Source organism: Coturnix japonica, chromosome 3 (genome assembly GCF_001577835.2).
Source record: "Coturnix japonica isolate 7356 chromosome 3, Coturnix japonica 2.1, whole genome shotgun sequence".
NCBI classification, from domain to species: Eukaryota; Metazoa; Chordata; class Aves; order Galliformes; family Phasianidae; genus Coturnix; species Coturnix japonica.
The window spans coordinates 33,909,279-33,925,689 of NC_029518.1; the positions used below are offsets into that span (position 1 = coordinate 33,909,279).

The window sequence follows — 16,411 nt, forward strand, 5'->3', positions numbered from 1 at the left end:
GTTCCAATCAGCCAGCTCAGTTTATCCTTAGAGGACAGCACATGAAGGTCAGGCCATGTGTGTGTCACAGCCAAGGTGCAGGCCTACTCACAGTGACTGCTCTACAGCTCTGTAACTCAGAGTGGAAATGGGCCTCGAGTCAGGGAGAAATGGATAAGATAGTAAGCAAAATGACACAAAACAGGTGAAACAGGGATCATAACTATTTAACTACATTTGGAGAAAAGCATAGTTCATAAATATTATTTTTATTTATGCTTTTTTTTTATGCTTAACCTGGTAGTTTATCTTAAACAGCTTTTCAGGTACATTTTATTCTCAAAACTTTCACTCCTTCAGTAGCTGTTAAAATAAATAGCAACAACCCTCAGGCAAGCACTGACAGCCAGCAGCAACTTACTTATTTTTTTAAAAATAAGCATATAATAAAAATTAAGACTGACAGTTGTAAGGAAAACTGATTGAGTAGGAACAGCTTTTTTTAACTAGCATTTTAATACAAGATTGCAAAAGGATTTGTTCTCTGTTCTACTGATGAGAATCTCTGAGTCTCAACTCAGGGTATCTAGGTTCATACATTTTTAAATGAAAATCAGACACATCTACTTTTGTCCCTGAGCAATCTCAGCACAGCTGGGAGACATTTCTGATCAAATAAACACTCCGAAGTCCATGCATTAGAACCAGCTAAATTATTTTCATTTGTTTCACACTGGAAAACTAAAAGCTGGAAATGCTGCTCTATGTTTGATTTCAGTCTCTTACTTACTCACAAGCAGGAGATGACATACCTAGAAGAGTCAGAGAAGGTACTATTGCAGCATCAGGCTAGGAAGTTGATTATTCTTCCTTACCTTCCACGAGAACTGATGAGTCAGCTTTTTGTTTAAACCGGTCATGGCAAAAAAGGTTATAATCGCTAATATAAATGAAGCAGAATATATTTCATAGTTACTTTATGACTGGTCCATCACCCTTTCAGGACAGACATATCTGCATATTCTATTTCAGTCTAATTTCTACTTCACTTTTTGAACATACACTGTTAAAAGGAATGACTAGTAGTAGTTAATCATACTGAGCACAATTGTTAAGACACAGTACGATGCACCATTTCCATATTGCTAGGTTCAGTAATGCAGGTGATTTATCTGAGCAGACATTTAGCTTGCCAGGATACTGGAAACTAGTGGAGGATTTAATCTCACAACAGTTCTGGTACACGCTTAACTCAGACTGACACAGAAGCCTGGATAGATATAGGCAGGCTCAGCATGAGTTGTTACCAGTTTGTACTTGACAGAAGAACTGTCATAAGAATAGGTTTAATTCATTTAGTACTGGCTGAAAAGAACTACCAGCTCCTCACATCTAATAATTGAACATCTCCTGTGACTTCCAGTATGTTGATCTTTTCAAGTTGTTTAAAACGATGTTTGTACTCCAGGGTGTGAACACCATTAACAGCAACTTTGAACTGGTGGGCATCACAGAAAATGATGAGCTGAAAAAAAAAGAACAGTTAAGACATGAAAAACAACTTGACAGTCTACCATGAACTTAGGCAAGCCCTGCTTCTGATACTAATTCTGATACATTACTTTCATGCAAAAGAGACATTTTAAAAAAAAGTGAAACGTCAATACCATTCAATTAAAACTTTGTCCTGAGCACGCACTAAATTCTTGCAATCACATAGAACAGGAGAAGATGGCTGTCATTAGAACAAACTCAAATCCTAGCTTCTCACAACCCTATTAAATCCTAACGTTCTTGAAATGCAAGAATAGCAGTTTTATTCCAATCTGTATTAGCATGGCATTTATACCAATGCTGCTGTTCTTTTGGCAGAACTACAACTCTGACTCTGCATTTCAGTTAACCTTACCTCAAAGTACATCCCTGGACTGAAAGGGAAATTAGTGACTTCCTTTTCTTCTTCTCCCCAGCTGTCATGAAGGTAAGAATTTCTTACAAAGACTTTATTCTTCAGTCGGGGATTCAGATGTAATGCAATGTCTTTTGAGTCACTTGATTTCAGGTTTATTGTAAAGCTGGAAGATATTTTTAAAAATGAGCTTATTAGACCAGCAGTTAATAAACATGAAGCACTGTTTACCAAGCCCTTAGTCAATACTCAGGCCTGCTCTGGAGCCGGGGCTGTGATCCCTCTGAAGAACCAACCAAGCAAGTAACATGCAATTGTCTTTGGCACAACTTTTGCTGGAGAAGCAAATGTAACCATAACTCTGCTATGTCTGCTTCACTGCTCACTGCTTTCTGCTTATCTCTCAGCAAGGAGGTTCTGAGCCAAGTGCTGTCCCTACAGCACTAGGCAGAAACATACTGTGCTACTTGCTCCACCTTCTCTTTTCCTTATACTTGTACAACGGAGAGTAGGAAGCCTTCTTTCACCTAAAGGCATTCTATTTGCACTTCCAACAAACTGGTTAGACTAAGAAGATGTTTGAGGACTCTCTGCATGTGCAACATCAGTGGGAAAGTGCACATACAAAGCATAACTGTAGGACAGAGTAGCTCTGCCCAGGCTGACCAAACTTCCTGCAACCTGACATCATCTCCATGGCATAGGACTCCGGTAAGGACTGCTCAGGAGAAGAAAGGATAGAGGGAAAAAACAGCTAATGTCATAGGAATGCTTCAACCTGCCACAACGACCTCAACTACATCTGAAGAATATTCCTCTCACCAAATTAACTCCAGCAGTCAGGTCATTTTCCTCCTTTAGGAAAGCTTTGAGCCACTTAGTATAGATATGAAATGTAGCAACTGCCACTTTGGAGCTATGAAGTCCACTCATTCATGGAGAACATGGAACACCCATGGTTGTGTGACTTCAGTGAAAGGCATTAAATAACCCAAAAATTCTATAAAAATCTACACGTTTAAAGCACAAATGCAAAGAACAGACAACCCAACAACACTTTAACACCCAATAGCCTCTTTACACATATAAAACAGCATTTTAAATGTGCTAATAAGCTTTTCAAGCCAAAAGAGGAACAAATGCTGCTATGTCAGTATCCATCCTCCCGTCCAATTCCAAGTCCATTCACACTTCATAGACAAAATCTCTAGATCACGCATCCCAGTAATAAGTTGAATTCTTAGGGCCATACAACTGCAGGGAAGGTGACAGGTGTTCTGAGGAAGCAGAAGTGGGATGCATACACATAAAACAAAAAAGCATGTTTGTCATTTGCACCAAACGCTTCATTTTTACGCATGTTTCTACAGAGCCCAAACCACCCTTAAAGTGAAGGGCATGCTGAAGCATGGGCATTGCCTCAAATTCGTTTTGAGCACTTTGTGCTCCCTTTTCTTTCTTTAAATTACATTGGGAAAAAAACACATTTGCAATCTGTTGTTTCTGATTTGCTATCAAAATGATAGCTCATACTTCCCTATCAGCTTTTATAATCAACTGTTGTCAGCTAGGCACCTTCCATCTGTCATCCCCGAGGTCAACAGGTGTTTCAGAGAAATCTTGTAATGTGCAGCATTTAAGCACGTTAGCAACTCATCTCATTTTTCCATCCAATTTTGCCACTTTCCTCACTCTCAGATCTCTTAAGAATAAAAGCCAGACAGCTTTTGTACTGCATGTGTGCTCGCATGCCTTGTACAACGGAAATCCAGAACACACACAAAACCTCACAAATGATGCAGGTTTAGCAGGTAAGACAATCAGATTTTACCTTCACTTTTCTCAATGGAGCTGTTCTTTAAGTCTTTTCTAAAGCAGCATCCTGCAGGTTCCTGAGAAAACTGCATTGTAGTTTCAAATGATTCCAGATGCAAAATCGCAAGTCAGTAAGGATAAACCAAGGCAATAGAAAAGCTTATTCCTTCTCGAGAGCAGGTCAGTTAACAGCAGAAAAATCACTAAGATTTACCTCTTTGGGTTTTTATTCACTTCTCCTTTAATGGCAACTGTGCATCCTGGATGAAGCGCAGAAACAAGTTTCCCAACATAAGGAACTCCCTAGAAGTACAGCACCAGTGAAAAATGTGACTGTGACTTACATTTTTTCAACAAACAAGCTGTGCTTTACTATAGTTGGAAAAAGTCTGGCCTACAATTTCACAACTGTACTCACAGCTGAAGTTATTCCCATTGAGTCATTCCAGGAAATTAACACTATAGTGACAAAGTTACACAAAGGCAAACAAAGCAATGCTTACTTTCATTTCCCCGTTAACTGGCAAAGGAACTAAAGCGCTCCTTGCAAGTCCACTTTCTCCATAGTTCTAGTTGTATCTATTGCTGGCCTCCAATCCCTTTTCAATTTGAGCATGGTATTTACTCCAGCTTGGATGCTGTTGTTCTGTACAGTATTTTTGCAAAAAGATGAGCACTCACTCCACCCCTGCTCCTTGCCAGCTGGGTGCTAGTTAGAACCAACCCTAAGCTGCAATGTTTGCATCCAGGCACCCTAGGTATATCCAAGCACAGATCAGTCACTAGAAGGGATATGTAGCCAGAGAAGTCCTGATATACACATATTAACATAAGTTCATCTGGCTTAATAGGACTTCAGAATGTTTTTAAGCACAAGTTTGTCCTGCAAATAATCCCTAATGTGAAGAAAACTGAGCATGCTCATTTGAACAAAGGTTTTGATATGACCTGGTCCTTCCTTTTAAGGCACTCTACTGTTTATTCCTCTCTTTAGGGCTATGAATACCATGTTCACCCTTTGGGCTTTCTGTGTGATTTACCAAATAGATTCACATTTACCAGTACCAACAAAGTAGATTGCTCTCTCTAAAATCACACCAATGATCATTTCCCTGTTGATTCTTAGTTCCCATGTTCTGTGCTTGTGTTTTTATTTTCTTGAACAATTAAGGGTTTTGTTCATTTTTTACTTTTCACAAGCCTAAATATAAATGAGATACTTACAAATTGCAAACCATCTGGAATTTCCCCCTACAAAAGGAAAAAAAACAACATTAAGAAGCTTATCAGACAATAGGGAGACTCATTCAGTCTTTTAACAACATACGTACATTTTCTGTGTTTATCTTTGTTACTCCTACAGATGATGGCTGAGCGCCTTGTACAGACTGCAGAAAAAGAGATATTTACAGATCATTGCTAACACCATAGAACATAAAGGTGTTTTAGAAACATAATGGCTCTGTGATGCTTTGAAGGTTGAATTGTTAATGTAGCATTAGAGGTTATGGAACAGAAAAATACTGCCAAACCCCACTAAAAACCCCTATGAAAAGGAAAAGTCTTGAAAATCAATTGCTGAAGCCAAATCAAGATTTTCAAACATATCCTGGCTCCAGCTGGGCAGAGCTGATTTTTCTTTCATAGCATGATGCTACAATTTGGCTTTAGGAGAAAAACAATGCTGATAACACACTAATGTTTCTTTCTCCAATAGAGCAGAGCTGCACAGAGCCAAGGATGTTTCTGTTCCTCAGCTTCTCCTACTGTCCTGCCAGCGAGGGGGCTGGGAGGGGACAAGGAGTTGAGAGGTGACAGAACCAAGACAGCTGACCTAAACTGGCCAAAGAGATGACCCATATCATACGATATCACGGAAAAAAAAAAAAAAAAAAAAAATAGCAAAACAAAAAAAGCACTACCAGGTATATTTCCTAGTCTTTCCTAATAATAAAAAAAAAAAAAAAAAGCAAAACCAACCAACCAAAAAACTTACAAAATGAACGAGGAGTTGACTGGGCTGGCAACAGCTGATTAGGGTGTGGCTGGAGGCATTGGTGGTGAGCAATTGCTTCTGCATCTTGTTTTGTATAAAATATACATTATATTTTATATTTTTTATATAATATATATAAAAAATATAATTACCATTATATTTTTTCCTCTTCCTGTTCTTAGTAAACAGGCTTTATCTCAACCAGAGTTCTACTTAATTTTTTTGTTCGGTTGTTTTTGTTTTTTCAATTCTCTCTCCCACCCCAATGAGAGACAAAGGGGCAAGCAAACCACTGTATGGTGTTTAGCTGCTTGCTGGGTTAAACCACAACAAAGGACTACCTCTTTACAGTCTGAATTCTTATTTAACAGTCAGAGTACTCCTAATCCATTAGCATCTGAGGATACATACTCAGCTCTCCAGGCTGGTGTAGGAGTATCAGTAGGGCAGATACACAGACAGATGGCATGGGGAGTGGAGGGGTGGGAGTGTGCTCGGGATTCCCATCAGCTTTACACAACCCTGTCCCTTCCCACTGTGTATCATATAAACAACATAGGCATGCACAGATAAAATTCCAGCCTATTCATAGCATATTGTATCCAGTTTATTTCAGGATAAGTACTCACAATTCTGCCTCAGAAAAGCACGCACTAGAAGCAAACAGAGAGGAAACAATCATCCTTTCCCCCCTCCTTCCCCCCCCCTTCCTCAAAGGATACGGAATCAGTATCCCCAGACTAAAGCAACTCTCTTGCTTTGTGCTTAGGACAGAAACCAACATACTGCACCTGCTTGTCCCCAGCCTCTTCTTAGAACTGGCCCTTCAAGACTGGGATTCAGACAGCTTTGATGCATCATTTACCCAGTAACATACCCAAGGCCAAGTGGCAGGGCTCATAAAAAAAAGTCTGTTCATACACCTTACAAATGATCAGTGAGCAGACTTATCTTTAAAGCACAGGCTTTGTTTTGGCCAGGCCCAAATCTTCTCTTTCCTTTAGAGAAGGTTATTAGTCTGATGACCTGAAATAGACCTGGTGCTTGGGAGCTGGAGACCTAAGCTTCGCCCACAATGCAGTGAGGGCAGGGCAGAACAGACCAAGCATACTGCAGCAAAATACAGGCTGCCTCAATGGGCAGCAAGAATGAAGGAGGAAGGGACAAGGCATTTGTCTTCTTTACCTCTCTGGTATTTACAACCTCCCCTTTCTGCTCTCTCAAAGGATCACACTTTCTATACATCCTCTCTGTTCATTTTCTTTTTCCAATAGAGCTAGCAGTTGAGAGGAAGGAGCAGGTGGAACATCCTTATTACTGAAGATAGATTAAGTAGCTGCTTTTTTATTACCTCTTCACCATAAACCCTACTCCAAAGTTTAGCAAGACGGAGAAAAGGAAACTTAAGAGTAAGCTGTCTATAAAACTTACGTTAGAAACAAATTCTATACTTTTGATCTGCACTTTGCCATATATTCCAAGAGTATCTATCCTTTCAAGGCTAATTCTGTGATTGTAGAGCAGCAAGTGCTTCTTGTTTACAGACACCTAAAGAGATGGGGAAAAAATAGGAAAAATCATGTTAAACAGTCTGTGAATCAAATTATATGTGTGTATCTGTTTCCAGTGCTTTGGTACAGAAGCAGAAAGTGTCCTGGAAACTTCAAAGCAACTAAGTTCAGCTCATCCACAATTCAGTCTCTCTTTCCATTACTGTGAGGGATATTTTATTTATTTCTATTTCACACCTTTAGTTTTTATCCCTTCATCACTTATGACTGTGGTTTCACCAACCTAATTGCTCTGCTAGCAGTCTAACAGAGCAAGAAAATGCACTACACATTTCCACCACGAGGACTGTCCTATGCTACTCACAAAATAGGTTGATAGTATGGTTTGTCCTTTGCAGATGAAAACAAAAGAGTGGAAAAATCATTAGTTGTGGCAGAAAGTTACTTGCCTACTCATGCAATCTTGAAGGGAATCAGGCAAAATGAGAGGTGTGATTTACTTAGCATCTCTTTAAAAAAACTCCTAAACTTTTCTATAATTAAACCATGCCTAGTTAACAAAGAAACCAAGGCTTCTGATTATATTGTGCGTATGCTAAATCCCTCTCTTTTATTGGCCTAACAAATGGACCAAGAATTAACCCAAACTCACCTGGAATTTATCCTTTAAAATCATGATGACAATCTCAAATGGCTTTCCTTTTTCAAAAGGCATATCATAAGTGATTTCTTCCCAGCCCCATTTTTCCCTCTCCAGGGTGTTGCAAACAATGCAGCCAGACCATTTGAAGCGAGGGTTAAAATGAAAGGCCACATCAGCTCGAGGCTTTATGCTGCTGCCACACTGTAAATCCACCTGGAACCTAAACATAAAAATAAAACAAATCGCATTTAGTTCATTCTGTCAAGAAATCATATACAAGTTCAACTGATAACCTCTTCAGATAAATATGCATGTGCCATGTGGAATGACATGACAGAAAAATAATGCCAAAGCAGACAAAGCAAAACCATGGAAGAAGATCAATGGAAAGCAAAAAACCAGTTTATCCTCCAGTTTTCATCACAAAACTTTCATAAACCACTTAAGGTTGTATCCTCTGTGACACTATTGCTTCATCTAAAAATGAAGTCTTTGTCTGCCATCCATCACAGGACACGTGGAAACATTTTCTTAATTACAGGCTTGTTCACCTTATGTTAATTCACAAAGTGATACTGTAGTTACTACCTGTCTGCATCATCAGGAACATTCCCATGTATCACAATCAGCTCTCCAGGAACAATGCCACCAAGAATCGTCCCGACATAGGGAATGACCTAGAAGAAGGAGGGAAAAAAGACAGAAATAACCATTTGTGACAGAGGCAAAATAAATATATAGTTTTTTAAACAATATTTTTGATAATTAAGTGATGCTCTAGCACATTAAAAGAAAGACAACTAGTATTCCATTTAAATGAAACACTAGTAAAGCATTAAATATCTGCCACGAAGAGAAGGAAAAACCAAGATTTTCATCACTGAAGATCAGCCTTCTCAGATAAGATTAAAGCTAAACATTTACAGTCTTCATGCCTAGCTCTCTAAAGAATAATGGCAATATTTTACTGCTCCACTTTTAATATAGAATTCCCCTTCAAATTAGGTCATTGTCAAGGACTAACTACTGCTGGTTGCAGGAGGCATCTTGCACCAGTTTTTTAACACTAGACTACAGCTGCTGTCTCTTTGCTTGCTCTTTTTTGAAAAACTGTGATTGGAAAAGCAGCAACTCTGGTGGAGAGTATCACAGAATCACAGAATTATCAGGGTTGGAAAAGACCTAGAAGATCATCCAGTCCAGCCATTACCAATACTTCCTGGCTAAATCATATCCCTCAACACAACATCCAAACGTTTCTTGAATACTCCCATGGTTGGTGACTCCACCACCTCCCTGGGCAGTGCATTCCAATGCCTGACTACCCTTTCCGAGAAGTAATACTTCCTAATGTCCAGCCTGAATCTCCCCTGGCGCAGCTTAAAACCATTCCCTCTAGTTCTATCACTGATTACACAGAATGGGAATGACAAAAAAAAAATCTCCTAAATCCAGAGCGTTGTTCATTTCCATCTTCTCCCTTTCCTTCCCTTCTCAGCTACCCACATATTGCACCTTTCTTTGCAGTCACCTTTTACATTAGAGATAATACAGACCTACTTCACAAGTATAAGCTTGAAACTGACCAAACTGTTTAAAGACTTGTGGATTTTACTGGCTTAGCCAACTGCAGTAGAGGAGGATGAGAACATAAAATTAGGCAGTATAAGTGAAATAACAAATAAACTGATTGAATCAATTTACTTACTAGCAGTAGTGTAGGAGCTTAGTTCCATAGTCTACAAGCTGTACAAAAGACACTCAATTTCATCCAAATAATAATACGTAAGAAAGAATACATTCTGCATATTTTCTGCACATCATGCAGTTTAAACACACTGCTTGCTCCTGAGGGGCAGTAGCTTTGAGAATCACAGCAGGGTATAAGTTACTGGTTCGGTCTCCAGAGATGAACCAATAAGAAACACACAGACACAGCCCAGGAACACTGGGATTTGAATACTCCAGTGGGTCAAAGTTATTTATACACTGTATACACTGTTATACACTGTATACTGTGTACACTGTTATACACTGTATACACTGTTATTTAACACTGTAGCAAGGATACATTTAATAGAGAAAAAAGTCAGCCATCTCTTGTCCAGAAGCTCAGTCATGGAATCTGCATGGCCATAATAGAGCATTTCCTGGGCGTAATACTACAGACCTAATGACCATCATTACAGAATGTGCTTGTCATTTCTTCACGTCTCAAGAGCTGTGCTAATTTTAACTCATCTATTAAGAATAATGCTTGTGCCACTACTTGATTCCATCCCAACTCTCTCACAAACCTCCAGAAGTTCCCCATGAAGCCAACTAGCCAACACTAACTCAGTTTGAAAGGCCTCAAAGACCAATTTGCAGACTTTGTCTGGAGCCTGGAACAACTTTTCACACCTCTGTCTCCAAATAATTGCTCTTATTCTCCCCCAGGCTCTTGATGCCTAAGCCCCAATAATACTCCTTTATGTTCTCCAGCTTGGTTTTGTCACCCACCATATTCACCAGACCACTTACAGTCAACCAGTTTTGCTGAACTCCTCCTCTTCTCCTTACACAGACAATGTCACCTGTACATTTACTGATCCTCTTCACATCTCCCTTTTGCAATTCAGTCCTTACAGCTCTATTTCCATCTCCACACATCCTTCCTTCTTCCCCCAGATGGATTCTTGTGAAGAAACCTAAAGCCATTTCCCCATCATCTATTAGTCTATCCATTTCACAAGCAACAAACAAGCAGTGGAACTGAACAGTCAGATGCACTTGAGGGCACTGGACTGTATCAGTGCAGAACTACAAGAGAAAAGGAAGTCCTGTACAGTTACGTAGCACTGTTTATTCCACAGAGATTCTATACAGACCTAGTGGTGTTGCTTTTTTTTTAATATTCTGTGCTAGAAGTATGACAAATAACCATCTCCTGAAGGCTCAAAAGAACTGTTTTTAAAGAACAATGAGAAGTAGAGCTCCAGCCCATTTCTCATGCCAGTGCAAGGCCACTGCTGCAGAGTACAAGTAGAGAAATACTACAGCCACCTATGAGGATTTTCCTCACACACCCAAGCAACATCAAGAGCTCTCAGTAACACTCTGAGCCATAGGAATGCCCTGCTAATTTCTGACATTAAAGAGCAAAGTTCCATTTCCTGGGGGAGGAGTTGTTGACATAAGAGTTACCGGGTTACTGATATTCTTCTGCAGTCCATCCAAGGACATCATCTTCCCTCCTCCAGTTCAAGTCAGCCAGTCCTGTGTGACAACTCTTAGAGCGTATTCAGATGTTCACTGATCTGGCTGCTCCAAAGCGTGGACCCTTTGAAAAGCCAAAAGTTTTAATCAGAAAAACAAAAGTAGAACTACATGAAGTTAAACTCTTCAAAGTATAACTTTAAATATATTTCCAAGAAATTTGATCATGTTTTGAAACATCAAAGCTAAATGCTTGGTTTAAGCATCACTGAATCACAAGGTTGGAAAGGACCTGCAAGATCACCTAGTCCAACTATCCTCCCATCACCATTGCTACAACAAGCTACTAAACCATATCTTGTAGCTCCTCATCCAGATGCCTCTTGAACACTGCCAGGGACAGCAACTCCACCACCTCCCTGGGCAGCCATTCCAGTGCCTGACCACTCTTTGAGAGAAAAAGTTTTTCCTTATGTTTAATCTAAACCTCTTCTAGCACAACTTGTGGCCATTTTCTCAGGTCCTGTTTATTGCCTGGGAGAAGAAGCCAAAACCCACTGAAGAAGTATCGTGCTATTCTAGCAAGCGATACTGCACACAAGGTACACAGCTTTTTACCAGCTGCTTCCTGACATTGTGTATACTGAAACAGAACCCTGTATAAAAATCACTACTGCATGGGGCAACACAAATAACCCTCATCTGGGCCTTAATTACTCTCCATTTGCAGCTGACCCCTACCTGCAGCCCATGAAAAGAGATATGGTACAGAAATGTTTTTCCAAAATAAATAGCCATTTTCATTTCCAGAGCTGTGTAACCTGGCAGTAAGTGCTAGGGGCTGAACTACTTTTCTTCAGCTTTATCCCACATGAAGCTAAGGGATACTGGCCAAAGACACAGTAGGAAGCAAAGGGCTTTTCTTCCCCCAACACACGCAATTCCTGAAATCCACAAATAACTACAGAACTCTGCAAAACTTGCATTAAATACAAAGAACTAGTAAAAAAAGAAAAAATAGCTTGTGAGAATATCCAGCTATACTGTCATTCCTTTAGCACACCTTCTAAGAAAGCCACCAAAGCTCACAAGCCAACCTCAAAACTGCTGGGTTGTTCTTTCATGCTCATTCTGGAGAAGCACCTTAAGATAACAAGTGAACTCTGTGGTGAGCACAGGCAGAGAAAAAGACAAAGGAATAAGTTTTACTGTGTGAAACTGCTAAGCACTAAATAAAGAAATAGCCCGTGACCCTCTGCAATGACTCATCAGTGGTGTGACCCATTGCAACATCTGGTTTATCTTTGGGGAGATTTGGGCCAGAAGGGCATTAACTCTCCTGCTCAGGACCAGTGTCTAGAACACATGTTAGGGAACATAGTTGTCGTACACTGTTCACCTGTTTTGCACCTTTCATCTTCTCAGAGGATATTACTACGAATTCACAGCAGGAATGTGATAAAACAGGAAAATCCCATTACTTTCAGTTTTAAAATAAGGATCTCAAGGCAAAACAAGAAGTAATTCTGTGTATAACTGGCAAGCCCAAAAGCAAACCAAAGAAACAACTCCCAGATCTAAAATCTGGTGCACAACAGCCTGCTCACTGTGCTTTCCTTGGCATAGATCTTCCAGAACGAGAGCAAAGAACTGAACCACAGCCACAATTTAGTGCCATGCAGCTGAACTCTTAAAGATGTCAATGCTGGCACACTAGGCGGCAATACAGCAAAGTGACTTGCTTGGCTGTTTTATGGGAAAGGTGACAGCAAGGAGGAGAAGCTGCAAGTCAGGCTCCATTTAGCCAAACAGGCAATGGGCACAGAACTGCCAGGCCCTGTGTAATCTTCCATCACAGAACTGCTGCTTGGAAATGCAATGGTAAATTCTAAGCCTGCAACACTAAGACAAGTTTACCTGCCTATATGTCTAGCATTGATGTAGATATATATGTACACTTGGCCGTTATCTCACAGACTGCAAAGCAGTTAAAGCCTGTTCAGTGAGGAACAAGGAGACAGAAAGGCCAATGGCACCGGCACTTTATGGCACACGGAAAACGTCTTTCAGGAGGACAAGCACAAGCACAACAACACGCCATCGACACCAGAGCCATGGAGCAACCGGGACCGGATTAGTCGCTAGTAAAAGCCTTAAACCCCAGCCGCTCTCCCCACTGCCCCCCTCACGGACAGACGCTTTATCGCTACTTTCACTCCCCCCGGGCCGCCCGACACTCACCTCAGCACCCGGCCGCCTCCCGACACCGCGGGGCCCGGCCCGCCCCGCGCACACATCGCCCCGCCCAGCACGTCACCGTCCTACGGCCGCCCCTGACGTCAGGGCGCCGCTGTGTCCCACAGGGACGCTGGGGTGTGTGCGGTGTGGTGGAGGAGCCGGCTGCAATATTCCCACTTGGAGGGACTCAAAGGGATCGTGGAGGGCAAATCCCGGCACTGCACAGTACCAAAATCCTGTGTCTGAGAGCGCTCAACTCCGTGGCCCACTGCCCTGTCATTACAGGCTAGTTTGATTAACGTGCTGATCATTTCTTTGAATGCTGAGTCATAGGCAGCTCGTGGAATTCGCAGAATAAATCCTTTTTCAGCTCCCGAAGCTAATGTGCCCTTGGCAGTGAGTTATTTGGGCTTCAGCTGGAGCTGCCTTGCACTGCAGTACAGCTGTCTAGTTCACAGACTGCCACCTCCATGCTGATTCCTTCTGATTGCTGCTTTCATCACCACTTACTGCTGGCAGTTGTGCTAAAAAAAATCATACAGTCTTCCCTTATATGCACAGCTGGAGTCCTAAATCAAACATTTGCCTTCAAAACTATAATTCCTCTGAATTTCCAAGCACACCACCATTGCTGGGACTGCGTGTTACTAGCACACAGCTAGCACAGTTTGTCTTCACAGAATCACAGAATTGTAGGGGTTGGAAGGGACCTCTAGAGATCATCGAGTCCAACCCCCCTGCCAAAGCAGGCTCCCTACACCATGTCACACAGGTCGGCGTCCAGGTGGGTCTTGAATATCTCCAGAGAAGGAGACTCCACCACCTCCCTGGGCAGCCTGTTCCAGTGCTCCGTCACCCTCACTGTAAGGAAGTTTCGTGCGGAACTTCCTATGCTGTAGTTTCATCCCATTACCCCTAGTCCTGTCCCTACGCACTACTGAAAAGAGACCAGCCTCACCACTATGACCCCTACACCTCAGGTATTTATAAACCTGGATCAAATCCCCTCTCAGCCTTCTTTTCTCAAGGCTTCCCATATTCCAGCAGGTTTTTGCTTGCTGGAGAAACAAAGCTACTTTCTCGAGACTATTTCAGCTACACCTTCACATTTAGCTACACCATCATGCTCACTGCAGTTACCTTTGGATCTCCCCGTTGGGTCTCAGCAGCTGCAGATGTGCTCATTCCCACCGTGTTGCTCCATTTCCAAGAGAAACGAGGGGTCTGCAGTACCACCTCTGACCGCGAGATGGCAGGTACTTTCTAACCATTAGAGAAGCAATTACACATGCAGTTATGAGCAGATGGATTCCCCAGCTTCAGAGAATCTGGGTCAAAACCAATATCTAATAAATATTCACAGAAACAGGAATGATCTGAATTTTGAGTGGCGAGGGGGGATACTCAAATATATTGGGCATGAAACATGAAAGAAAAAAACCTCACAGATACTGTAAGGATTCAGATGCCCATTTCTCCTTCTTAACCCCGCTCTTCCTGTTAAGAATCTTATAGTGGCGTAGATGCGTCTATGCCATCAAAAACACGATCCTTTGGTTATGTGCAGAGGACAAAAAGCATTCTCAAACTGAGTATTGCATAATTTTGAAACAAACTCTTAAAAAAAAAAAAAAGCAGCACCTTTATGTAGAGGCATAAAGTTGCATACCTATCTCATGCAGTACTGCATTCTTCTCAAGAAGTTGAAAGATACACCTGAAAGGACTTAAATTTTTTACCCCAATTATCTGTCTTTGAAATCAGGAATCATCATTTTACAAAGGTAAAATTCAGAGACCCAAGAAACTAGCAAGTCTGCCTGGCTCTTTGATTTCCTTCCTACCACTAACAGATGACACAGGGGAGCTTTTTTCATGTCTATCAGCCTCTCCTTACATCAGTTCTTTCTAAGATGGACTCAGTCCCACACCACTGGCCAAGACACACGCTTATGAAGTGGAGTCCACCTCACCAAATAAATTATTCCTGTTGCTCACTATATTCGGCCTACCTGCCCAGTAGATCCATACTCTCCCCACCCAGCTAAGGCTGTGACTGACTGTAGCCAGGCAAACAAGACTACCTGAGCCGAGGGGCCAGGAAATGCACTTCTGTCACAAGAAGCAACAAGCCCAAGTCCTCATTTCATACGCCCAATACTGACCCAAAATTTAAGACTTAAGAGATGCATTAAAATTAGTTATGAATAACAAATCATTTTTCCTTCATGGATGGGAGAACATAATATGCTGCAAAACCTACCGAAGCATACAGATCTTTAAATTACAATAAATGTCATGCACTTTCTCTGACCTTGCTTAAACAATTCTGCTGTGCCTGATAATTATCGGCTATGTGTGGCCACATGTCAACAGTGTTACCACAATTTACACTACCTAAGGCAGAATTTACTTTTTTTCTCACTAGCTCACATCTTGACTTGGAACTGCGGGAGGCAGTCAGTCTGAGACTGAAAAATATAAGGCCCCTTGTACCAGGAGCTGCATAGACTTAAGTTGTAGCTCTGTAGTATACCACAGTGCTTCAGAAAGAAGAGAATATGAGGATCTCTGTACAACTGCTTCCTTCCAAGCAAGCACCTGGGGCCATGCTGACTACCCTGTTCTTTACGGCAGGCTTCCAAATCTCCGCTCAAAGCCTCATTTCACACTCTTCTCCAGAGATCACAGGGAAGTGCATGTAGGGAATAAGGCAACTGGATTCTATCATTCTCATTTTTGGTGATGTCCCACAGCTGGCCTTACAGGAAAACTAAAGGTTCCTGGAGCACTGTACCTTTGCTGTTGAAGAACAGTGTGCACACTGTCAGTTAATGCTGTAAGAATGAAAAGAATACAGAAGTCTGGACATCTTCCTTAACCTAAAGTGGGAAGAAAGGGCCATATACATACACCATACATCCAGCAGCCAAATAAAACTAAACAACAACAAAACAGGATATGAAGGGAGAGTGGATCTAGTGGGGGAATAAGAGAAAGATATAATGGAATAAAATTAAAAGTCTTTACGGTGTGCGTGTAATTCTCTAGCTTTTGTCATCAGTTTAATTATTAACTCAGGAAGAGTTCACCCAGCATAGGCTTCATACCTCTCTTTAGTTA

General features: G+C 41.3%; 1 protein-coding gene across 5 annotated transcripts; it reads right to left on the minus strand.

Moving 5' to 3' along the window:
* Positions 1-229: 229 nt before the first annotated feature.
* On the minus strand, positions 230-14,516 carry LGALS8 (galectin 8). 5 transcript variants are annotated; one of them, XM_032443242.1, is made up of 10 exons: positions 14,430-14,516; positions 11,040-11,175; positions 8,442-8,530; positions 7,863-8,073; positions 7,131-7,247; positions 5,035-5,091; positions 4,928-4,954; positions 3,918-4,006; positions 1,889-2,054; positions 230-1,504 (listed from the first exon to the last, which is right to left on the minus strand). In XM_032443242.1, exons 2-10 carry the CDS (start codon positions 11,079-11,081, stop codon positions 1,355-1,357), a joined length of 948 nt encoding a protein of 315 aa, XP_032299133.1. In that variant the 5' UTR covers positions 11,082-11,175; positions 14,430-14,516; the 3' UTR covers positions 230-1,354. The 5 variants fall into 5 exon arrangements, with proteins under 5 accessions (XP_032299133.1, XP_015713341.1, XP_015713342.1 ...); XM_015857855.2 differs by lacking the exon at positions 14,430-14,516 and adding an exon at positions 13,293-13,400; XM_015857856.2 differs by lacking the exons at positions 5,035-5,091; positions 14,430-14,516 and adding an exon at positions 13,293-13,400.
* Positions 14,517-16,411: the final 1,895 nt, after the last annotated feature.

Excerpts from the sequence above, each read along its gene's own strand:
- LGALS8 (XM_032443240.1), bottom strand. The coding sequence starts at position 10,580 with ATGGATAGACTAATAGATGATGGGGAAATGGCTTTAGGTTTCTTCACA. Across the intron at positions 8,531-10,376 it reads TTCAGCAAAACTGGTTGACT|GTCATTCCCTATGTCGGGAC; the intron begins GTAAGTGGTCTG and ends TCCTTCTTCTAG. Across the intron at positions 8,074-8,441 it reads GTTCCTGATGATGCAGACAG|GTTCCAGGTGGATTTACAGT; the intron begins GTAGTAACTACA and ends TTTTATGTTTAG.